The sequence below is a fragment of the Pleurodeles waltl genome, chromosome 5 (genome assembly GCF_031143425.1).
Source record: "Pleurodeles waltl isolate 20211129_DDA chromosome 5, aPleWal1.hap1.20221129, whole genome shotgun sequence".
NCBI lineage: Eukaryota > Metazoa > Chordata > Amphibia > Caudata > Salamandridae > Pleurodeles > Pleurodeles waltl.
Window position 1 is genome coordinate 739,729,985 of NC_090444.1, and position 25,659 is coordinate 739,755,643.

Here is a 25,659-nt window from a genome sequence, read left to right on the forward strand (position 1 = left end):
TGCTGTGCACTGACCAAAAGGCAGCCCCAGAGTAATCAGAGTGGCACACATCACCCATGTGTTGAATTTGTCCTTTCCTCTTCATTTTGGCTGACTGGACCTTTCAGTCACTCTGGAGAGAGTGTTTTTTTTTAGTGGACCTTGTTAAGGAGAGAGCATGCTTCTGGACTGCATCTCCTCAGGGCTGAAGATTTCCCCACTTGATGGCAGTATACCGGAGGGGGCCTGAGAAGGGACTGACTTATTCGCAGCCTACAGTGTTACACCTTCAACTGTTCTTTTGCAGATAGAAAGGCCACTGGCTGGTTTGCCTCAGGGGTTCTATGACTCTATCCTTTTATCACCCTAATTAGAGGGTCCCTGTGAGCTGAAGAGAGGACCTACGGTGTGAGGATTGCTGGTGGTGGAGCTTGTATATCCATCCAGTAAAAATGGCTGAGGTGAGAAGGATCTATCCTTTAAGGACTCTTTTACACAATTTTTAAATATTTTGTATTCTTTATGCTTTTTTACATCGATTCCCAGAAGGACTTGTTTTTTGTCAGGACATTGCAAGTTGCCACTACAACCAGAGACTAATATTCATCATATCTCCCGTATCTTCAGGCATTTTAGCTGTTTTGCATCACCCAGTGACTATCTGTCATCTAGACACCCAGTGCCTTTTCCCCTTTTTGCCAGCCTGGCCCCATTAATCCAGTCGCCATCAACCTAGCAGGTTGTGTAATATGCCCAGGGCTTGTTTTGCTGACCCTATAATAGTTATCATCAGCAGTGTTGTGGCTTTGAATATTTGACAGCATACCAAGAACAATACACTGACGTTTCAGTGATGCAGTGTTGCAGTTTTTTCTATCTGCATTTTTGACAAAGTTTTTGCTTCAAGCTGAAAGTACTAGTTGAGAGTGCAATCTGGAGTTGGGAGCTATCTAGAGTGCACATTCCAGAGGAGATCTTTTAGTGCTGTTGACATATAAAGAATGTGTATTGGTTGATTTTGGTTAATTGTGCTATTGGTTTGCTGCAGGGAGTGGTGTTTCTTTTAGGTAGGGTGTATTTAAAAAAATATATATATTGTTGCATGCTATTTATTATGCTAGCTACTGGTGTAATCATGGCAGGTCAATAACCAGAGCAGTTGTTAACTTTCCCTGAATTTTCTTGTACTGGCCTGTGTGTGTTTACACTCGTGTGGGGATGCATAGTTATCCTGTCCAAAACTCCCTTAAAGTCACCTTGTAAAACAACATCTCAGCAATGGACTTCAGGATGCACAGCTTAAGTATATCATCTTGAAGGATGGCCAGTTCCATGGAGTTCTTGTATTGAAATGTCACTTACAGCGCCAACCACCTACATACTGTGCCTCCCCCTGGTCTATACATAAGTGGCAGCATAGCTGAGATTGGTAGTATAACTGCTCACTACCGGCATCTGAGAGCAGAAAAGAACTCTAGGCAGGGATCAGTTAACTTATTGAGAGAGACAGAGGGATGTACTTCAGAGTGGGAGGCATTCTAGGGAATATAGTAACAGATGCAACAGATGCACAGATGGTTCAGTTCATTCTGGAGGGGGATCATTAACATACTTCTTCCAAAATCAAGTCACTGTGGTATGTCATATCCAGCAGCTAGGAAGTTGTGGACCACATCACGCTAATGACAGACTAGTCAGCAGAAATGCAGTGCAAATTGTGGAATCTATAATAGTGCACATTTACCTGCAACAATCATCAGATCAGCCGAGAGACCCATGAGAATCTTAAAGCAGGGGCCCGCTAGGGAAGGCATGCAACTGTTAACTATTCTCTGTCATAATAGTCCTCCGTGAGGCGAGATACTGGGTGATGGCCAAATTACAAAAAAACTGCAAAGCTGATGGGAAATCTGCCTGTCCTAAGAGATTAAGAGGTGCCCTGTTAGGCATAGAAGAGACACCCTAGCCATATCTAGAGTAAGTGAAGGTTTGTCTTCTGCTGCCCTAAGAGATTGTTGCTTTTAACCAGGAGCAAAAAACACAGGTCTTTTTCAGCCCCTGGAAAGGAGGGTAGACCCAAGTTCAATGTCTACCTGGAACTAATTCATTCTTGTTTAGCAAGCTTATTAGCATGTGCAGAGTACAGACAGGATTGGACTACATCACAATTCTGCAAATACAGCCACAATGCTGACAGTAATAACTGTGAAATGAGGCAGAGACTGAGATACTAGAATCTGGACCATTTGGCAAAATCATCTTGCCAAAATTCCTGATGGGATGTGCAAGATGAAGGAAGCAGTGGCTCTGCTGGACAGCACCCCATTCTGATGGAGGCTCCAGCTACAGTTATTAAAGGCATCTTGGTGCAAGCTCTTAGTTACTGTGGGAACCCTTGCCCATCACCATGCTTGTATGCCTATAACAACATACATCCTCTAGTTCCTTTGTTCCTAATGTCAGGAAGGTGTTCCTTCCTGCACAAAAACAGTATCCCCCTTAACGCAGCCATCCTTGCACAATTGTGCAAGGGTTGCAGCATTGGTGCATGGCAGCAAATTCAGCACCTGTGCAGGGGGCGACACAGGGGTGCACCATATTTTATTAAATACGGCGCAACCCTGTGTTGTGAAAATGACGGTGCGCCAATCTGCAAAATTTGCCACAGCGACGCGCACCGACATTTTCCCTTAAATCTGGCCCTTGGTTGCCACAGATGTGACTCCCACAGGCAGATTAGATGCATTTGGCATGGTTGTATAGGAACATAGCAGTAATTTGATCGAAAATAGTACACAATATTTTAAATTATCTGTTAAAGCGCATATGATTTGACCATGTATGTGAATTCTTTGGCCTAGGGAGTATACGCATTGTGATTTCCCTCTCAGGGAACCACTTTTTTGTTTTGCATTTACTAATCCAGGTTCCCAGGCTTACAGGGTTGCCCCTTTGTATTTTTTTGGGAGCACTGAAAGACAGCAGCAAGAAATATATGAAAAAGATGAAAATGTTAGCTCAACGCTAGATCAACCAATTCCCACAGCAAGAGAAACAATTTTTAAGGAGGACGTGACAGATAATGGGGCATATTTAAGAGCCCCCAGTGCCATTCTAACTCCACATTAGCATAATTTTTTTACACTAATGTGGCGTTAGAAGGTCCAAAACGTCGCACCATATTTACAACGTGGCTCAGTGCATACATTGCGTCACTTTGTAAACCTTTGTGCTAAATTATGCCTGCACCAGGCATACTGTATGCAAAGGGGGTGTTGTTCTCCCATTAGGGGGGCTGACAAAATGGGCCCCTATGTACTCTGCAGGAGTAGCACACAAAATGTTGGCGCTACTCCTGCAGAGTACATCAATAGCGTAAAAACAATGAAGCTATTGCCCCCTAACTTGCGCCATAGTGCGTCGTATTTTAAATACTTCACATACATGGTGGCTGTAGGGGGCACTAAAGGGCACAAAAAAAGTGGCGCTGCACTGTGTGGTGCACCACTTTTCTTAAATATGCCCCAGTGTTTGTATTTCAGGTTCACAAGTACATTATATCTGGCAGGCCTTTTACAGTCACCTTCTTTTACAAGACTTAATGGCTTTCTGTAACTCTGTAGTGTTATAACTATTAATCGACTGATGTCCACCGTCTGCAACGAAACTCAGGGCTGTATTTATAGGCCCCTAACGCCACAGGAGCATCACTTTTTGTGACACTCCTGTGGTGCTAAGCACTGCGCTGTGTTTACAAGGTGGCGTTGAGCCACTTTTTGTAACTCCACCTTGTAAATACGGCCCCTTCCCACACAGCACTGTGTGTGGAAGGGGGATGCAATGGGTGTTGCCGTGGGCGTGCCACAGCAACACCCACTGAATTTTGACGCTGCTTCAGATTTATGAAATTTCGTAAAATCTAACGCCGCCCCCAGGGGTGGCATTAGCAGGGCACAACGAGGAGGAATACTTTTATTCCTCCTCGTTATTTGCTTATTTTGTCCCTTCCTGCACATAAACAATCATTTGAACATGATGCTTTGTCACTTCTGTGTGTGCTGCATTGTGCAGCACATACAGAAGTGCCAAAACGCCATTAGTGATTGTTTATGTGCAGGAAGGGACACCTTCCCGCACATAAACAATCACACCTCTCAACGCAGACATCCTTGCACGATGGTGCAAGGATGCCTGCGTTGGTAGCTAAATTTAGCGCCAGTGCAGGGGGAAACGCAGGTGTGCACTGTTAAATACGGCGCATCCCTGCGTTTCTAAAGTGACGCAGCTCAGCACTGCCAATTTTGGCACAACACCGCGCCACACCACTTTTCAATAAATCTGGCCCTCAATTTCCAGTGAATGAAATATCCAGTCGAGAATGTGTACAGAGATTACTGGAAAGAAAAACCTTGCATTTCCAGCAGCTTGCTTGGTCTCGCTGTGTCGTCACCGTCTGCCTAGTCCATATGCTATAGCTATCCGTCAGGAGAGTAGATAATTTTCCTGTCATTCTTAATGCTGTGGAAAAGGACTTTTTGTGTCGATTTTGACAGTATGTGCAGTATAATGGGAAAGGCTGTGACGGGAAATATGATGAGAAATTAAACATGTTCTTTCACAAGAGGCAGCACACCCAACTACTGTACTAGTATAGAACAAGCATTTGCAATGCAATACTGCGTCCCCCAAGGCTCATCCCTCAGCCCGACGCTGTTCAACATCTACATGGCCCCCCTCACAGAAGTGGCCCGACAACACAACCTCAACATTCTCACCTACGCCGACGACACCCAGCTCATCCTCTCACTCACCAAAGACCTGCGCACCACCAAAACCAACCTCCATGAGGGAATGAAATCCATCGCCGAATGGATGAGAAACAGCTGTCTGAAACTGTACTCGGACAAGACGGAGGTCCTCATTCTCGGACCCACCCCCTCCGCCTGGGACGACTCCTGGTGGCCCACCGCACTAGGAACCCCACCGACACCGTCAGCCCACGCTCGCAACCTGGGCTTCATCCTCGACTCCTCCCTCACCTTGTCTAAACAGGTCAACGCAGTTTCCTCCTCCTGCTACAACACACTCTGCATGCTCCGCAGAATCTACAAGTGGATCCCGACAGAAACAAGAAGAACAGTGACACAGGCCCTCGTCAGCAGCAGGCTGGACTACGGCAACGGACTCTACACAGGCATCCCAGCAAAAGACCTACTACGCCTCCAACGCATCCAAAACGCCTCCGCCCGGCTGATCCTCAACGTACCCCGCCACAGCCACATCTCTTACCACCTGAGAAACCTTCACTGGCCTCCGTGGACAAAAGGATCACTTTCAAGATTCTTACCCACGCTCACAAAGCACTCCAAGACACCTGACCAGCCTACCTAAACAACAGACTTGGCTTCTACACCCCCACCCGTCAGCTCCGCTCGACTAACCTCGCCCTCGCCGTCGTCCCCTGCATCCGAAGAAAGTCCTCCTGCGGCAGATCCTTCTCATACCTCGCCGCCAAAACCTGGAACACCCTCCCCACCAACCTGCGACAGACTCAAGACCTAATCACCTTCAGAAGACTCCTCAAGACCTGGCTCTTCGACCAGTAACAACAGCTCCCCCCCCCCCAGCGCCTTGAAACCCTCACGGGTACGTAGTGCGCTTTATAAATCCAATGATTGATTGATTGATTGATTGATTGATACGGCTCGCATTTGTTTGAGTTAGAGCTATTGGCATTGAAAATTCATAAATGGACTTTTCTTGCCACATAAAATGGTCAATCCTGCCTCATGATTTTGTCTTTTCCTGCATATCATTCCAGTGTCCCTGCATATAACTAAAATACTTCCATTTACCTTCTTCTTCTATCTGCAGCAAAAAATGAAAATGTTGCCTTTAGCATCCTAATTTAAATCTGCCATGCTAATTCCAATAGAATACCACCCAATTATCCTAACCCAGTTGGTAGCTGGCTAACACAATATCCCCAAAAAAGACACAATACAGCTACAGAGGAGAAATAAACTAGAAGGGTCACCCAATCATATCAAGAGTGTCCAAACAGTGATCATGTAATAAAGATGTTAAGTTGGCCTGAATCATGGTCATAATTGTAATAAGGAGAGAGTATGAAAACATATACAATTATCATATAAACCTTTATCAGAAATAACTTTTGGCATTCGACTATAATGCTCAAAACAGCCCGTAGAGGGCACCATAACAAAAATATAATTTGTAAGATACATGGTCATGTAACCATATTGTTAGCCCCTAGAAGGCATAACCCCATAAAAAACAGTACAAAGTAATGCAGTGTAATCAGATACTTAGCCCTTACGGGGCGTTTTTAGGGCTAAAAGGCCTACTGCAATTATATTACAAACAAGGCCTTTAACCCCTTGGCAGCCAAGGAATTAACAGTTATGTCTTTGGCTGCGGCTCTGAGGCGTCAAGGACATAACTGTTACGTCTTTTGACCGGCTCATGGGGAGAGAGCCTCGTCCCCAGGGCAGGGATGGAAGGGGAATCACTTCCCCTTCCACCCCTGGCCTCCCTCACCCCCCCAGTGACGTCTGATGATGTCAGCATGCGATCGCGTGCTCTCCTCCTTCCAGAGCGATCCGACTGGGAGGTGGGGGCAGGCAGAGGCATGAAAGGAAAGGAAAGGCCTTTCCATTCCTTTCATGTATCTGTAAGCATTTCTGCAGCCCAATCGTAAAACGATCAGGCTGCAGAATTGCCCACTAGACACCAGGGAGGTTTTTTTAAAATATATATATGCATAAGGGGAGTGACCCCTTGAACAAGGGTCCCTCCCAAGGGGGGCAATTTTTTTAAATAACAGGGATCATTTTTTTATTTTGTTTTAGATGTGGGGAGCGACCCCTTAGGCAAGGGTCACTCCCCTGGGGGCAAAATCTTTTTAGGCCATTTCTGCCCCCCTTGGGAGCAGATCGGCCTATTTTTGTTAGGCCAATGTGTCCCCAAGGGGGCAGATACCACTAGACACCAGGGATTTTCTCTTTTTATGACAATTTCATTAAAGGGGAGCGACCCCTTAGGCAAGGGTCCCTCCCATGGGGGGCAAATTTATTTTAGGCCATTTCTGCCCCCTTTGGGGACAGATCAGCCTATATTAATTTGTCCGATCTGCCCTCAAGAGGGGGTAGAAATCACTAGGCACCAGGCATTTTTGTTTTTGCACCAATTTCACCCAGGGGAGTGACTCCTTAGGCAAGGGCTGCTCCCCTGGGGGCAAATTTATTTTAGGCCATTTCTGCCCTTCTTGGGGGCAGATTAACCTATTTTTCTTAGGCCAATCTGCCCCAAGGGAGGCAGAAACCACTAGGCACCACAGATTTTTATTTTTTTTATTATTTTACAGATGGGGAGAGACCCCTTTGTCAAGGGTTGCTCCCCTAGGGGGCAAATTCATTGTAGGCCATTGCTGCCCCCCTTGGGGGCATAGCAGCGTATTTCTATTATGCCCATCTGCCTCCAGGGGGGTCAGAAACCTCTTAGGCACCAGGGATTGATGTGTGTGTGTGTTTTACTTGGGGGGGCAGTTACTGTTGGCCATTTCTGCCCCCCCCCCAGGGCAGATCAGCCTATTTTTGTAAGGCCCATCTGCTCCCAAGGGGGGTGGCAGCCAGCCCACCAGAGACCAGGGAAGTTTTTTTTTTTTTTAAAAAGAGGGTGGGGGGTATGGCCATGCCCCCACCCTAAATAAATGGGGACAAAATTGTTCTGCCCACCGGTGGGCAGATGGTGCAATTACCCCTGATCCACTCCCCGGAGTGGCAGAAAACCTACTAGATGTCAGGGAATTAAAATTTAAAATAAAAAGTGGTGGGATGGTGGCTACCAACCAGTATGGGCATGGTTATGCCTCCACCCCAACTGAAGGGGATAACAGTCTTTCAGCTTTCCCCCGCACACTAAAAGATATTATCCCAACGGCAAGCAAGAAGACATTTTATTATTTTGGGTTTTGGTTTTACATTTGGGCCATGAGAACTTGTCTAACTCTCATAATCTTCTCACTTGGAATGGTGAGAGCTGCACTTTTTGGACTTGGTACGCTGCCATGTAGAAAAATCTACAAGACCCAGACACATGCTTCACATGCACCCCACACCATTTTCTTACCCACAATGCCCTGCAAGCCTCCAACTTTGCTGGAAATTACACATTTTTCCCACATTTTTGTGATAGAACCTTCTGGAATCTGAAGGAATCCACAAAAATTCCTACCACCCAGCATTGTCACATCTATACAGATAAAAATTCTGCCCCACTTGTCAGCCTAAAAATGTTTTTTTTCAAACTGCCCTTTTGGACCCGCTTTGGTTCCCCCTCATTTTTGACATGTTTTTGGCTCTTCCTTGTCTCAGGTATTTGGCCCACCTACACAAGTGGGGTATCATTTTAACCAGGAGACTGAGGAGAACGTTTGGTGGTAGGAAATTTGTGATGTGTCTACATTGTTTTTGGGGCATTCCCTGTTGCGGGCACTAGTCCTACCCAAACAAGTGAGGTACCATTTTTATCAGGAGACTTGGGGAAATGCTGGGTGCAAGGACATTTGTGGCTCCTCTTAGATGCCAGATCTTTCTATCACCGAAATGCAAGGAAAAATGTTTTTTTTGGCCAAATTTTGAGGTTTACAAAGGATTCTGGGTAACAGAACCTGATGAGAGTCCCACAAGTCACCCCATTCTGAATTCCCCTAGGTGTCTAGTTTTCAAAAATATATAGGTTTGCTAGGTTTCCCTAGGTGCCGGCTGAGCTAGAGGCCAAAATCCACAGCAAGGCACTTTGCAAATAACAGGTCCGTTTTCTATGGAAAAATGTGATGTGTCCATGTTGCGTTTCCTGTCGCCGGCATTAGGCCTACCCATGCAAGTAAGGTACCATTGGGAGTACACGGAATAGAAGAACAGGTGTTATTGCCCCTTGTCTTTCTCTCCATTTTTGCCTTCGATATGTAAGATAGTGTGTAAAAAAGACGTCTATTTGAGAAATGCCCTGTAATTCACATGCTAGTATGGGGACCCAGAAGTTCAGAGATGTGCGAATAACCACTGCTTCTCAACACCTTATCTTGTGCCCATTTTGGAAATATAAAGGTTTCCTTGATACCCATTTTTCACTTTTTAATTTTCACCAAATGAATTGCTGTATACCTGGTATATAATGAAAACCCATTGCAAGGTGCAGCTCCTTTATTGGCTCTTGGTACCTAGGGGTCTTAATGAACCTACAATCCCTATATATCCCCGCAACCAGAGGAGTCCAGGAGACATAACGGTATATTGCTTTTGAAAATCTGACATGGCAGGAAAAAGTTACGGAGTAAAACGTGGAGAGAAATGGCTTTTTTTTCACCTCAATTTCAATATTGTTTTATTTTAGCTGGTATTTTCTGTAGGAAAACCTTGTAGGATATACACAGATGGCCCCTTGCTGAATTCAGAATTTTGTCTACTTTTCAGAAATGTTTAGCTGTCCAGGATCCAGCATTGGTTTCACATCCATTTCTGTCACTAAATGGAAAAAGGCTAAAAGCACAAAAAATAGTGAAAATGGGATGTCCCAGTAAAAGGCCAAAATTGTGTTGAAAAATGTGTTTTTCTGATTCAAGTCTGTCTGTTCCTGAAAGCTGGGAAGATGGTGATTTTAGCACCGCAAGCCCTTTGTTGATGCCATTTTCAGGGGGAAAAAAACACAATCCTTCTTCTGCAGCCCTTTTTTCCAAATTGTTTTTTTTTTTTTAAAGAAATTTTTGCTATATTTTGGCAAATTTCTTGGTCTCCTCTAGGGGGGGAACCCACAAACTCTAGGTACCTCTAGAATCCCTAGAATGTTGGGAAAAAAGGCTGCAAATCTGGCATGGATATCTTATGTGGACAAAAAGTTATGAGGGCCTAAGCGCAAACTGCTCCAAATAGCCAAAAAAAGGCCTGGCACCTGAGGGGGAAAAGGCCTGGCAATGAAGGCGTTAAAAACCTCTCCCAGCTGCAAAGCAAAAGTTCTAGCCATGAGAACGCTTAAAATGACAATGAATGGTGGGAGGGGTTATTTTTTGGGGGTCCCCACTAACCTATTGTGGGGACCCAGAGATGATGTAGAGAGAAAGAGCATTTTGAAGGTTGTTCCATTGTCCTAGTACCACCACAGACTGACTTGTGAGCAAATATGTTTTGTAAAAATATTGCTCGGCAAAGCATTATGGAACAAGTTTTCATGCCACAAATATTATAGAATATTGACTACAATACTCAGACTAGTCTTTAGAGAACACCACAATAAAAATATTTTTTGCAGGAAACACAATCATGTAATGATATAGTAAGACCTTAAAGGGCATAACCACATGAAAATCTGAATGAAAAACATAATGCAGAATAACCATATATATATAGCCTGTAGAGAGCATAATGCATTATACATTTTCACAGCTAATAAGCCTATTACAATGATATTAAAAACAAAGCCCATAAAACATAACTTCACTGAGCTGCAAAACAAAAGGTCAAGCCATGAGATAACTTAGAAAGATAATGAATGGTGGTAGGGGTTATTATTTTGGAGTCCCCACTAACATAGTGTGGGGACCCAGAGATCATGTAGACAGAAGGAGCACATTGTGGTCAATGTTTTGAAGGTGGCCCCATTGTCCTAGGACCACCACAGACTGAGGTATGAGCAGAAATGTTTTGTAAAACGAATGCTCTGCAAAGCATTATGGGGCAAGAATATTTTAGTATTTTGAAATGACTGCAGTGCTTAGAACAGTCCCTAGAGGACAAAACAATGGAAATAGCATTTGTAAGAAACATGGCCATGTAACAATAGAGTTAGCCCCTACAGAGCAGAACAACAGAATAACAATGGTAGAAAATAATCCACTGTAACCCTATATTTATTCCCAAATGCAGTGAATATTGTAGTGTCGGCTGTTTCACTGTGCTAGGAGAGAGCCACAAGAAATTACTTTGATTAAGTAACTGTGAACAATGTGACCAGCTCTCCAATACCGCCAGTCGAGTTCACAATGTTGTGCCTGGTTGCGCTGTGAGCGTCACAGCCACCATGCAGCACGAAGGGGAGAGACAAAAGACAAAAAATAGTTCGCCCATGGTGAAGTATATCAGTAATCATGCAATAATCCATGTCAAAGGGGCAGTCTGCAAGGCGTGACAAAAACAGCATCAAGACGGGGCAAACGGAAAGCATTTACCAATGACATCAAGTGATTTTTGAAAGGCAAGCCCAGGAACAAATGAAAGTGATGGGAATGAGGTGGGTGTGGTTAAAAGCCCACAGTACTTACAACAGGTTAAAGTGCTTGTTCGCTCAACCTAAAAATGCAAGTCAGAAAAATATGTTACGCTACAAATTAGCAAATTAAAAGTAATACAATGGATTTCGAAAGTGTAATAGAGCAAGAGAAGTCCATGAGCATCACAAGGAAACAGTTCATAACCGAAAACCTAGAAGAGAAATGAGAAATAAGTACCATCTTGAAGCATAACTCCAAATATACTATCAACCCCTCAGCCTTGATACTCAACCCAACCTAATAAAGACGAATAACAAAGACATATTTTGTGCAAATTCATTCTGTTGTTTAAAAAACATCATTTTCTTCCTGGGTTATCTAGCGTTTTTGGTCTCTGCAGTTTGTACAGGTTTCCCCATTTAAATATAGAACTGCTGTTATTTCTAAATTTATATAAATGCCACTTTGATTAATTTGTAAAGCACATGTTTCCTAGGAGGGGTATCCTGGTTCCGAATGAGAGTTGTGTATTGTTGTCCAACTCAGTGGCACTCACTATATTGACATTGAAATGATAAAGGGGTGATTGACATGCCAGGATTTGAATCTAGGATAAAGAAGTCGAACACAGATCCTGCAGTGGGTATATTAGACCAGCGGATCTTAACTTTTTGACTTCTGTTGACCCCCACTTAGTCATTACTGGAAGCCGCCACCCTCGTCCCCCAACCAATAAATTTCTGTGAGTTTTACTTGAAAACAATTCACAAAGATACAAAAGCAAGTATACACCAAACAAATAAACAAATATTGAAATATTTACTTTAATTCAAAATCAAATATAGAAGAGTTTTCATTTTTCTTTTTGCTCCTTTATTTGTATATACTTTAATACTTTAAATTATTCATTTCAATATTATTTAGTTTTGTGAATCAGTCGGGACCCTCTGAGTAGGTCTGGCAGACCCCCAGGATTCCTCCGACCACAGATTAAGAACCAGTGCACTAGACCACTGAGGCATTAGGCTTAGCTTTGCCTCAGCATGGTAGAACACAAGATAGGATATTGAAGAGAATGACATTATTTTCAACACTTGAATTAAAACAAAACATATGATTACATGTGTTTTCATGCAGCCGGTGCTGCGGGTCAAAGTGTAACATATAAAAATGAATTTAAAACTAAATTTGCAGCATATGGCTAATTTGAACTGAAATACGGTAGTAAAGCCAAATGTATGTTATCTAGCAAACTACTAATTTGGAATTTACAATATACTCTGCCTATAGATGATTGCATGTTAAAGGCATATACATTTTGGCTTATGAATTTGCCATAGGAGCACAGTGTTTTCATGCTTAATTGGAAAATGACAATACCATCTACAACTTTAAAGGACTACCCACACAACAGTAGGCACAAAGAGAAATGGCACATCCCAGATTTCTCCCAAGTGGGACACTAGGGCTTCTAAAGACCTCTCTAGCACAGTTTTGCTTCAAAACAGGGGCCCTTCTAGCTTTTCTTGATTTGCGCATTAGATGTGGCATGGACCAAAGGGAAGGTGATTATTTTTTAAGCATTGTGGACAGGATAAGGCAAGCCAAAAATGAAGTTAGGAAACATACAAGAACTCCATGCAGTGGATCAAGGGATGCCAATCCCAGTTTTTGTCAAAGTAGCAGTCTACTGGAACATTTATAGAAACAGCTTATATGTCAATGATGCAGTCTCTGCAGCTTCCTTTTAGAGGTTTTCCCAGCAGTGATCTTTTTGGTGGGGAGTTGGAGACAATGGTTAAACTGTATAAGAACTTGAGACAGTCTTCTCAGCGATCTGAGCTGAGCAGATATTCCAGATCTGCTCTGATTGAAAATTTTCCTATCTCCATTAAAGTTTTTAAGTTCAAATATAAAAGCTTCCAATGGGACCAATCACCTGCTTTGACTCAGAGCATGCCTAGGTTTCGATCAAATGCAAGGAATAATCTAAAATTGTTTGCATTTTTGCATTTTCCTTTAGTATGAAAGGTAATACTTTTTCCAATTATTTTCTCTGTGCCACCTTTTGGGTTCTATTTACATTTGAACCATTTTTCCAATTTCCTTTATTTTTGTAACATATTTCTTAGCTTATAACGTCATTTTATCTCCCTTGTATTGGACCTTTTTATTTATTAAATGTATTTTTGTTTTGGCTAGTTGCTGAACATGTACGTTAAGCATTTTCTCCAACAAATGTCTTGTTGCTGGTGCCAAGCTACCAATCGTGAGTGGGGGATTCCCCATAGAAGCCATTTTGTCATTGTGAGCCATATATTTTGTGTGTTGTGGGACCTCAGTCACAGCTCATATTAAGGCTGAGTCCTCTCTCTCACATATCTCAGCTATTCACTTCCCTCCAACCCATTCCTATCTAGTGCTCGAAAATAACTTGTGGAAACAGGACACTGTCATGAGCAAAGGGCACAACAGTAGAAACCTTGGGAGAGCAAGAGATGGAGACACATAGACCAAATAGGCACGTCCTGGATCAAGCAACACTGAGCAAGTTCCCACCCACATGCACAGGATGTGGAATAAATACCTCAACAGTTAGTCAGAGAAAGATGACATATGTCCCTGCATGCCTTAAGTATGTGCCACAGGACCAATGTGACAGTAAGACACACCAGAGACCTTGCCACACACAGACACAGTCGCAAGGCATCCAATAGCCATGCCATCTGTTAAATACATACTTGGTAGACGGGTGCAAAAATAGAGACAATACATCAGACTATGCATGTGCAATGAAAGTGCAAACTATAGCACTTGTACACCAAGAAAGGTGATGTGTACCAAGAGTGCCAATTGCACATTTCATGCACCATCCATCATGGACAACAATAACACAGTGTAAGGGATGCCCGCTTGAGGTGTAACAATGACCGAGGGGCTGCCTCACTTGAGAGTTGATTCAATACAGATTCCCTCTGGAGCAGCTCTAGTCTTACTGTATACTCTATCTGTGCAGAAGCTGTTAGGGATGGGGTGGTTGCGTGTGTATGCAGATACAGTCTTCTTTCCTCTGCAACAAGGGCAGGGCTGGTGGAGATATGGTTTTGGCTGATTGTAAGATAAGGAATACACATGTCCTCTGGTGTCATTGTGACTTTGATTTACTAGGATAAAAACATTACGACAGAAAAGTAGCTCTCTGGATGGGCCATCTAATGAACGATGTCCCTCTTTTTATGGATGACCAAGGAAATACCATACTGCACCAAGGTCTGGACAGGAACAGGAAAGATGGTCTGGCTGCTTGACACCAATTGGATCTGGGCATTAGTTGGCCTGGTGACCATATAGCATCTTTCAGAACTAGAGGAACATTTCTGTTAGGTACTCAATTATAGATTTCTGGTTGCCAATCTTACCCTGAGGTGATGGTCACCCCTAGAGTAGGAAAGCATAAGGGGACCCATTGACAGTGATCTGGGCTGTCGCTTTGGTAAGCTCAGAAGAGGAGAGGTCAAACATCTATATGAGCCAAGCCTCATCAGTTCAGCACGGTAAGTGCACTCTTTTATTTGATGCCTAGAGGGGGGCCCTTGGAGGGAGATAACTCTTGTAGCTTTGAAGCTGCTTTTGACACCAACATGTTACCTTAGCGAGATTTCCAGGAATCCCATGTGCTTTGCACTTTATATAACGTCAAGGGTAAGCATGACCAATTGATAGAACTCGTCCCTCCCATCTCAGGAGGGATAACTCTTAATGTTACCTGTCTCTCACTTTGTCTCCAAAGGTCCTCCTACAAAGAAAGTTCAGTAGGTGAACGGTTGGAACTGTTGAATACAGTTATGCTTTTAGATCAGTTGATGTCCATCTTCATGCAAAGGGCCTTTACATTTGGAAGATCGGCCTTATGTTTTTTTCTGGAAGACTCTTGTTTCATGGTCTGGTCTTTCTATCCTACTGCAGTTTAAAAGAAACGTCTGTGCTAAGCCAAAAGAGGAATTCCACACGTTTCCACAGAAGGGCCACTAAAGACAGACTGAATCTTTCAGTTGTCTGCCATCCACTACCTTCTATGCACAGAGACACACAAAACCTCAATGCAGAGCAGGGGAACTTGAATGTTTATGTTTGGACTACAGATTGCATACGCTGTCTCACCAAACTCATGGAATTCAAAACTTTATAAATAAAAACGCTCATATATACACACATACATAGAGGGGACTTTCTTCATCCAGTGATGTGTTCAACTGTCATTTACATTCTGCTTCCGTATGCCACAGCACACATCATGGGCTGACAGGTCGCCCACTCGCACAGTGAGTGACAGCACTGTGCCTGATCACATTCACCTAAAAAGAAGAACATTTCAGTAGGTCGGGTAGACCAAAACTTTACTTTGCCAGAGCTTTTTTCCATCTTATCATATCCTTAATTTATTTGTAGTCATTTGTGTACGCTTCAACCATGTTTTCATACTTCCTATGATTAAAAATGAAAAAGGGCTCCTATACCTGTAGAAAGTGATCATCCCTTTAGGAAGCATCCATTCTGTTCTACTAAAATTATGTGAAATTATTGATTTGTTTAATAGAAAATCTTTGTTGCAACCATATGACTGCAATGTTAGGCAGCAGCATGTTTCCTTTTTATCTCTATGACCTGTGCACCCAATAAAAAAACGTTTTAAAAAATGCATAAGCTTTTCCAAGCCAGACCCAGTGGCTTTGCCAGTGCTTTTTAACTTTTTGTTATTTGTCATTTGTGCAGTGCACAATCTGTAATGGCATATCATATCTGCTGATCGACTAACTTCAGCATCTTCCTATACTTTATATCTTGAACATATCTGAAACATGCATGCTCTATAATGCGACTCTTCCTTCGAAGGTGCCCACTGATCACAACACCAGGCAGCATTCATTTTTGTGCCAAAACACTTCACCCCTAATTGTGTAATATTCTGTAATCACCAATGAATAGTAGAGTTGTTTGCCACTAAGACTCTGAAACAGATAAAAAACTAACCAGTTTACAATTATTTACCTACATATAAATATTAACCTACTTATTCTTTTGTGATCTCTTGACTGCAGATGCAGATGAATGCATGTTGTTTGGACAAGAAATCTGTAAAAATGGTTTCTGCCTAAATACTCAGCCTGGTTACGAGTGCTACTGCAAGCAAGGCACCTACTATGATCCTGTGAAGCTCCAATGTTTTGGTAAGTTCTCGGGCTAACATGTCTGATGCACATTTGGAGGTGCGGCTAGTAAGAGCCAGGATGGGGGTCCCTTTTCTCTGGTGAAGGGAAATCTGTAAAATAGTATTATCCGTTGCATATATTGCAATTAAGAGGTGCCTGGAGCCTATAAAAGTATAATTAATTTTTAATGGCATTGTTGAGAGAACTGCTAGGTTAACATTATTGTTTTGTTTCGTAGGACTTTGATATTACTGCTTGCAACACAGAATGGGGCAGCTGATTTTGGACAGTTACCTTTTTCATTTATGAGTACAGATTTATGAGTACAGATGCTGAGTAAATGAGAATGACTGCCCCTGGGTTTGGGTTTGGAGTGATGTGATTGAAGTAGCAGGTCAAGCATTTATCTCTTCATGGTGTGTTTTATTATCTTAAAGATACTGATGAGTGTCAGGACCCGATTAGCTGTATCGATGGGCAGTGCATCAATACGGATGGATCCTACAATTGTTTCTGTACACGTCCAATGGTTTTGGATATCACTGGGAAAAGATGTGTCAGGCCGGTTGAGTCAAGCGGTATGTACATGGTCTATGAAATGGGAGCAGTTATTAATTTATTTTAAAAAAGTGCTGAAGCTCAAAGTATGTCTTAGAAGTCGGCCACCATAAGTGCTGAATGCTGGGATTGAAGAATACCAAAGCTGCCTGGTTGATTTCACCTCTTTCTTCCTTCCACCATGCTACGCTATCCTACATTTCTTGAATCTGTCTCCCTCTTGAAGGTTCTTTATAATTCCTGTTTTCTTCCTCCACCCCCGTCCCATTGTTTTCTCTTTTTCCTTTCCCTGCATGTTTTCTGCATTTGTCTCAATGGCTCTGAATCAAAGTCTAATGAAAAATTAGGACACCACCCCCCTAAAATTAGTGGTGGTAAACAGCACCTCTATCAGCTTGCACAAGTTAAGCAATGTCAACCCTAATTGTGGTCTCACTGAATCATGTTGTTTTAAGGAGTGATGTATTTTGTCATTGATGTGATTTGTTTTCTAACCATGACCATAAACAATGTCTGTTGTTATATTTGTTAGCGGCCACTTTGTAACCCTTTACACTACATTATGCCTGCGCTAGGTATAATATATCCAAAGGAAGCATTCCCCTGTTAGGTGTTGGGGGGGGGGCTGAAAAAATGCGCAAAGAAGTCTAAGAGATTGTGGCATTACAGGGAGGCAAAGAGGCACGAGAAACTTTTCTTAAATCTGGCCCTACAATTTTTCTCTCAATCATGAACTCTTTGGCCCCACACAAATCACCCTTTTTAATCTCTTACTGTTGACTACGCATTTATCCCATTAAATGGAAAAATGACATGGTCCTGTCGCTGCTTAAAAAACCTTCTGTTGAACGTGTCATCTTGTAAAACTACATACTTTTTTCTTCCTAATGCCTCAAAACTAGTTAAACAGCAAATAACCAGGTACCTTGAGTGTATCTTTCTGCTCCATTTCTCAGTATCTGGCTTAAGCGCCAATCATGACATGAAAACTGCTCTCATCCCGGGCAACATCTTACTATCGTCGATATGGGTGCCACTGGTGCACTTATCCTTTTACATCTTTTGGTGGTATTTGTCACAGTATTGCATGTCATTTTACTAAGGCACCTTTTGACACAATTGTCAGTCTGCTTTTCAATGATTTCGTTTTTTCCACTTTCTTTGGAATCAATCAGTTGGTCTCCCATTGTTTGAATCTGATGCTGATCTGACCCAATCTTGTGTGAGTGGTGTCCCATGGATCTTCCCTGAACCTTACATTGTTTCATTTTTATAGGACACCACTGGCATCAATGATTAGATCTGTTGGTTTTAATACTGTCTCTTACATCCATTACCCTAGGCTAACCCTCTCTCTTTCAGAAGATACAGCCATTACTCAGACTACTTTTATGTGCTGTATGCTTGCAGTGCTGTAATTGCCTAAAAACTACGGCCCTCATTATGACTTCGGCGGTCTTCTAAAAAAAACGCTGAAGTCCCGCCAGACCGAAGACCCCCAGTGTTGGTGGTCTTCCGACCACCATATTATGACTGCTGGCGACTCTCCGCCATAATTGGGGCGGAGAGCCGCCAGCAGCCATACTGGCAGTCGGCGGTGCAGTGGAGGTTGCTCAACCGTCACCGCCACGTCATCACAACACCGCCCACCGAATTACGTAACAATATTCGGCGTGGCGGTGTTGTGGTGACCGGGTCCTGGTGGCGGAGCAGGCCCCATGGAACCCGTTCCTTCCCGGATGACCACCGAGACAGGTAAGGTGATCGCCCAATAGGGGAGGGGGGTGGGAGGGTGTTGTGTGGTGTGTGCGTGAATGGGGGTGTGACTGTGTGTGTGTATAGAGGGGGTGTGTGAGTATGTGTATGAATGCGGGGGCATGAACCAAACCGCCAATGTCATAATTTGGCGGTAGTTACCGTCAGCCTGTTGGCGGTGCTACTGCCAAGTTAACATCCGCCAGGGTTGTAATGAGGGCCTACATGCCTAAAACTACATGGTGAGAAAACCGAACTATTTGGAAGTGCCACCCTCTCTGGATTACTTCTTGGTGGCCCATCATCTTTGGCACTCACAGTAAGCCCTCTCTAGCTGCCCAAAACCTGGGCTTTGTTGCTGATTATCAGATTTCTCTGGCAGACTAAGTTACTGCCATGTCTACTTTTTGCTTTAACACTCACAAAGTGCTCAGAAGAATGTTTAAATGGCTGCCCCTGAATACATAAAAATGTTGACCCAAGCTCTCATTACCAGTAGACTTGGCTATGGACATGCTCTGTATGTTGGCATTTTGGCTCGCCTCATCAAGAGACTCCAAGTGGTCCAGAGTGCAGCTGCAGACTTGTTCTTAGCCTGCCTCCTGATACCACCATGACTGCAGACTAGCATAGTCAACATTCACTGCTGATCCATAAGCGTTCCCTTCACAAGTTTCTTATTCATACCTATGAAATACCTTGACGTTTCTTACCTTAGCAGTCGCATACACTTCTATGTACCAACCAGACAACTTTGCTCTGCATCTCACCTGCTTGCTCACCAGCCTTGCATCTTATGTGATAGAGCAGGAGAACACTCCTACCTCGCTCCCAATGCTTGGAATAAACATTCTCTCTTAATTAATTCTGCTGGACCCTCAAAATTTAGGACGAAATTTAAAGCCTGGATGTGTTGGCTTCATTTTGAACCCTCTGGCAATAATGTTCTGTTCTGCGCCAGGATACCGTTTCGGGTGAGATACTTCTGTTACAAATGCAAATAACATAACTTATAGCAAAAGGCCAAGATACATACAGCTTACCTGAATTTTGTATTCTGCTATAGGCCAGTCAGTTCTTTATTTCTGACCTCTCTGAGTCTTGTGCCATCTGGTTCAGACACAGCCTTTTCATAGCACTTTGCCTTTTCTGCACCATATTTATATCAATGAACATAGATGGTGTCTGTGACTGTAGAATTTAGACATGAGTAAGAGGGACCATGGAGTGGGTGTGATATGTGGCTAATAAATTCAAGTGCACTAAGAGGACCAGAACATCCCACAATCTTGATTGTAGTGTTGATTTTTAAGAAGAGAGACCTTCCAAATGTATGTGAGTAACAGAAACCACAGCAAAACGAAGTAAGTGGGTCGAAAGGCAATACACCTTATAATACAGACTAACATTAGACTTGTGATGGTCTACATAGTAGCAGAGAGGTGCACTGCAATCCCCAAGTCAGTTAGGTCTGTGTCACCTTGTGGTTTACAAGCCCTTTGGTAGATCCCACAACAAGGTTCATCAAAACGTGGCCAATAAAATCTTGTGTGCCTGCCCATTTTTGTGTTGGCTAGTTGTGATGTTGATTAACCTTTGAGTAGATCCCTCAAAGTTCTCAATTTCCTTCACCGCAAAGGCAACTATAAGAAGCAAGAAACAATGTATGTTTGGTGTCTTCTGTGTTTAGTTCCTAGTACTGAGCACTTTATCAAATGTCCCTTCTGTTTTTTCTAACAGTGTCTTTCCACTTCTCAACACAAAAGTGTTGATAGTTGAGTTCCCAGTACAGCTTAGTTTCCAGTAGTGGTTTTGAATCTTTCCTTGCCCAATAACTGTGTGTTTTGGCCTTTTGACTGTGTTGTGGCATTATTGCCAGTATGCAAGTCAAGATCTGCTCTACTGGGTGTAGACTCTATGAAAATCATCTTTCAGGAAACTAATTAGGAAATTAAGACCATTATCCAATAATGTATAGCTCAAATATATCCCCGAGTAGGATCTATTCGTTTCCTGGTTTTGTTCTTTATTGTAGCTTTTTTTATTTTTGTACAGAGTTCATGCTGCATTATGCAGTTGTCCTCCAGCTCTTCTGATTCATTATTTAATTTGTAATAGATTTTGGCATAATTCTTATCATGTACAGAGTCTTTACTAAGATAATTTTATAATACTTTTATTTTTACCGCCCATGAATTATGTAATCAGTCAGAAGTTTATATTTTGTTTGTTCTTCATGTTTTAATGTAAAGTTGTTCTTGGATAGTCCTAGTAGGGATATTACTTCAACCACAAATGAAGTACAAAGAGAATGATATTTGCCATCAGCATGTTGCTGAAATTAACAGTATTCATTTCTAATGCTCTTCTACCAAAGTTTTGTGAACAAATTGCACAGAGGGCCATATTCACAAATCTTTTTCTGTGAGTTGTTGTGTCTTACACCATATTAGAGGTGATTATTACTGGATAAATTCAAGCCTGTTTCACAAAGCATTTTCAGTGAGTAGGTTGTAGGAGTAAGCCAAGTTGAATCAAGCTTAGACATGAAAACCAAATGTAACCAATTCTTACTCCAGGAAAAACATTTGAAAATCACACTGGAGTAAGATACACCTGATCTCAGAACAAGCTTTGTAAATCACTTTAGGATATTTAGGTGTGTCTCCGGCCTAAGCATAGAGTTAAGTACTAATCATGCTAATTACTAATCACAGAAAACATTTTATGTATTGGACCCGTTGCTTTTAACCCAGACTCGTTCTACCTTCCCTTCACACTGTCATTTACATTGTTGCAAAAAGAACAGTTGATGGACAGACATTCACCCCCAGTCACAGATCTGGGTTTAATCCATCATTTGTTTTGCTCACCATACCATTCCAGTTTAGACCAGGCCAAACATACATCAATCTTAACTGTTCCCCATGGGAAGATTCCAGCCTGAACTTCCAAGCCAGGTCGTCCCTGGACCAGAAACAAGCATTCTGGGACCAGCTTCGGTATGTTACCCCTTTTCAGCCAGGCTAGCTTAAATCTGGAGGCATAGTGAGCACGGGATGCACGTCTGGGCATACCCTTCCCACTTGGGGTGACAAATGCAAAAAGAACAGTTGATGGACGGAATGTAGACCAAATCAAACATTCATCCCCAGTCACAGATCTGGGTTTAATCCATCAGTTTTTTTGTTCAGCATGCCATTCCAGTTTGGACCCAGCCATATGCAAATCAGGCTTGATCCTCTTCCCTATGGGAACTGTCCAGCCCAAAATGCCAGGCCAGGTCCTCTCTGGACCAGAAAAAAGCATCCTGGGACCGGTTTCAGGGTATCACCACTCTTCAGCCAGGCTAGCTGAGGAACAGGGTCAAGACAGTTTTGCATATGGCTAGGTCCAAACTGGGGTGGCGTGGTGAGCAAAAAAACGATGGATTGAACCCAGATCTTTGTGACTGGGGGTGGATGTTTGCATTGTTCAGCATTCTGTCCTTCATCTGTTCTTGCTACATTTATAGGTGGCATTAAAGGAATTAAGTTGTCCATCAGACTGAGATATCCAATAGGCCTAACTCTTTTTTATGATACTACTATACCTGCCATCTGCAAGAAATTATACTTTGATTCTTCAGACAGTTCGGGTTTGTCGTTTTGCCAAACAGTCCTAAGCAACATGTTTCTTGCAGCCTCAATTGAACATATATTTATAATTTAGAGGTGCATTTATAAATTACGAAATCTTTAGGCCTATGTCAAAACATATTAGTTGACATCAGTGACTGTCTTCAACTCCCCATTGCAGTTTGAGCAATTTGTGTATTTTCATGAGGCAACTTAAAGCTCTGAAGCGCTGGAAGGACTATATCCTCTACTCTAGAGAAGCTTCTGGGGCAGATAGTGCATTTTTATCTTTCCTGATTTTGAAAACGTGAGGAGAGTAGTGAATAAGTGCTCTAAAGTAATAAACCAAATTGCTTGTTTTATTGTTAGAAGCAATCGATGTTTGTTTTTGTTTAACTGTGTGATAACCATATTTTAGATGTTTTTGTCATCAGTTGTTATTTACACAGACACTTAGAAGAAGTGTTTTGGGGTCTCGATCCAGTGGTAATTATAGTAAGCACTTTTATATTAACTGTCACTAGTTAATAGACCACTGTGATTTATTCACATATGCCTCCGTGTCATAGAAATGCATTCAATTCAAATTCAGAGTTCATCCCTCTTGGAAACTGTGAGACAAGTCTGTAAATCCATTTGGCTTCCAGCTGTCAAAATTCCTTTTCTTAAAATTCCCAACGGAATCAGTTTTTTCAATACCATGAGATGTTCTCAAACCCTCACTTTAAAACAGAGTATGGGGTTCCTTTTCAACAATTTATCAAATGTGTAAATCATCCCATGAATTACAATTGTTGAGAACCAGTTTAGGAAAGATGTAGTCTTACATTTTTTGGAAGTCTCTTGATTGTCAAATTCTCTGATTGTATATGTGGCATAGTTGCATGCCTCCTTGCAGTGTCCACATCAACAGAAGCATTTTGGTGACTGCGGTATCCGAATGGTCTGCTGACTATTTGAACACTCCAAATAGCTTTTGCTGACTACATCCCCAATAGTCAGTAATTCATTTAAGGAATATTTACAATATCTAAATCACTTAATAAAGGCCAGTGCTTTAGGTATTTTTTATATATTTACTGGTTTTGATTTTAAGTTACATGGTTAACCTACTCAAGTTATCGTCTTTTTCATCAAGACAAGATTTTTAAAACGTTGTCTTCATCTGTAAATCATTTCTCTTAACTTGTTTTGTTTTGCTTGCCATCTCCCTTCATAAGTTCTCATGTTAACCTCTCACTTTGAATCTAGACATGATCACTTTCCTTCAAGAATACTTTACCACTTTTAGAATTGCTTCTGGCACGGAGCAGCTCCCCATGCTTTCAGAATTGAGTTTACTGAAGTTTCTGTTTGTGCAGTGGTGGTCATTTCCTCCTTTAGTTTGAGATCCAAAAATGTCAATCAATTCAGTGAATTACCTTAGAAAAACAAGTTGATTATTAGTTATCCAAATATTTTGACTGCTGGATTGTTAGTGGGACTTTGCTGGTCGATATGTCCTCTCTCTTGCCAAGTGGCACAACCTCTCTTTTGTTTGTGTGCAATTTTTGCAATCATTAAAAAATGGAGGGTTGGCAAGTAATCTACAGGTTGAGAGGAATTAGATTTTTTCCTTTTTAACAAGTTGTAGATTAATTCGAGCATCGTCTGCATAAATACATAGGGTCAGAGCATGTAAGAGGCATTCAGGAATCTCACTAGACTAAGATGGATGTTAAAAAAAAAGAAACTGGAGACAGAGAGAAACTGTGTGTGAAACTACAGACTATGCTAGGACTGTGAAGGAACGAGTATTGGCTTTGTTGGTGGCTTTTCAGCATGGATAAAAGTTAGTGGTCTGGTGAAGAGCGGCCTAGAGGTGAATGGCATAGAGTAGAATTGAGTACAGTAGACTGGTGTAGAGTGGAGTGGAGTTGTGTAGATTGGAATGGCGGTTGACTTAAGTGGCATAAAGTGCAACAACTTGCACTGGTGTAGGGTGGAGTGGAGTGCATTAGAGTGGCGTGGCAAGGCATAGAGTGCAGTTGAGTGGAGTGGCTAAGTGTAGCGTAGAGTACAGTGGCTAGGGTGAAGTGACATAGAGTGAAGTGGCGTAGAGTGGAGTGGCATAAAGTGGCATTGTGTGGAGTGGAGTTGTGAAGAGTGGCATTGTATGGAGTGGAGAGGTGTGGCATCCCGTGAAGTGGAGTTGCATAGAGTAGAGTTCACTGGTGTAGAGTAGAGTGGCATAGAGTGCAGTGTCGTAGAGTGGAGTGGCATAAAGGTTGCCTGGTACCAGTTTCAATGTGGTCCACTTGGACCTTTTCCTTTTGAGGTCGATAAAATGTGCACCACCAAGATGAGTAACAGTAACTTCTGGTATTTAGTTTTAGCAGTGGGTTATTTAAATTTGTATTACAAGGACGGATGTAGCAAGCACGATTTGTATATCCCTAATATGAGAAACCAATCTTAAAATCCTCTGATTGCTGTTTAGAGGGACTTAATTTATATAATCCTCTCTGTGTTGGCTTGTGTTTCTATCTGCGTTATAAGCAATTATCTCAAGTAAAAGGGCTTTTCTGTGGCCACCAATATCCAATTACAGAGAGGAGGTGGAAGGGCAATGAAAAATATGCTTTGCGTTGTGAAACTAAGACCCGTCGAGTAATCTGGTCTTCATGAGCTGCAGGGTACTGGTTGTCACAGACGTGCACTGAGTATTAAATCTCATCAGGGACAGCGTGTACGCATTTCTAATCAAAAAGCTGTAGAAAACAGAAATCAATGCCTAATTAGGAGCAGCAGGTCTGTGTGCGCATGCTGAGAAATTTCTAGCCACACCAACTGCACGGTGCAGGATTTGTACAGTGAACCCATCATCACCTGCACAAGAGTACACAGTGCATCTGCTGCTTACTCGGTTGCATGAATGGGAGGGCCGGCGGGGTGGTGATAGGGGGAAGGGCGCCTGGGGAGAAGAAGTAAATGAATGTGGAGAAGAAACAGGCGAAGAGAAACGGACATGTGCGGTGGGTTATAGGGTGAAAGAACAGACAGGCTGTTGGATGGGGAGATAAACGAACAGGGATGAGGGGGTTAGGGACAATAAACAGGGGTGAGGAGGGGTAGAGGAGAGATGAAACTGGGACAGGGTGGGTGGTGGAAAGAAGAAACGGACAGGGGCACGGGTGTGGGAGGGAAAGGAATCAACATGGATGGGGATATGAGAGATGGCCTGAAAACTCAAGCACTCATATGCAGACCTTCA

The 25,659-nt window shown here is 42.5% G+C and overlaps 1 protein-coding gene across 2 annotated transcripts in view; it reads left to right on the forward strand.

Annotated features, from left to right (window-relative positions):
• The window catches only part of LTBP1 (latent transforming growth factor beta binding protein 1), a 1,022,847-nt gene that overhangs the window by 938,884 nt on the left and 58,304 nt on the right, over positions 1-25,659 (forward strand). For both annotated transcript variants that reach the window (XM_069234696.1, XM_069234697.1), the window contains 2 exons: positions 16,366-16,494; positions 16,914-17,054. In XM_069234696.1, the coding sequence (XP_069090797.1) occupies positions 16,366-16,494; positions 16,914-17,054 (270 nt within the window). The remainder of the gene's footprint in view (positions 1-16,365; positions 16,495-16,913; positions 17,055-25,659) is intronic.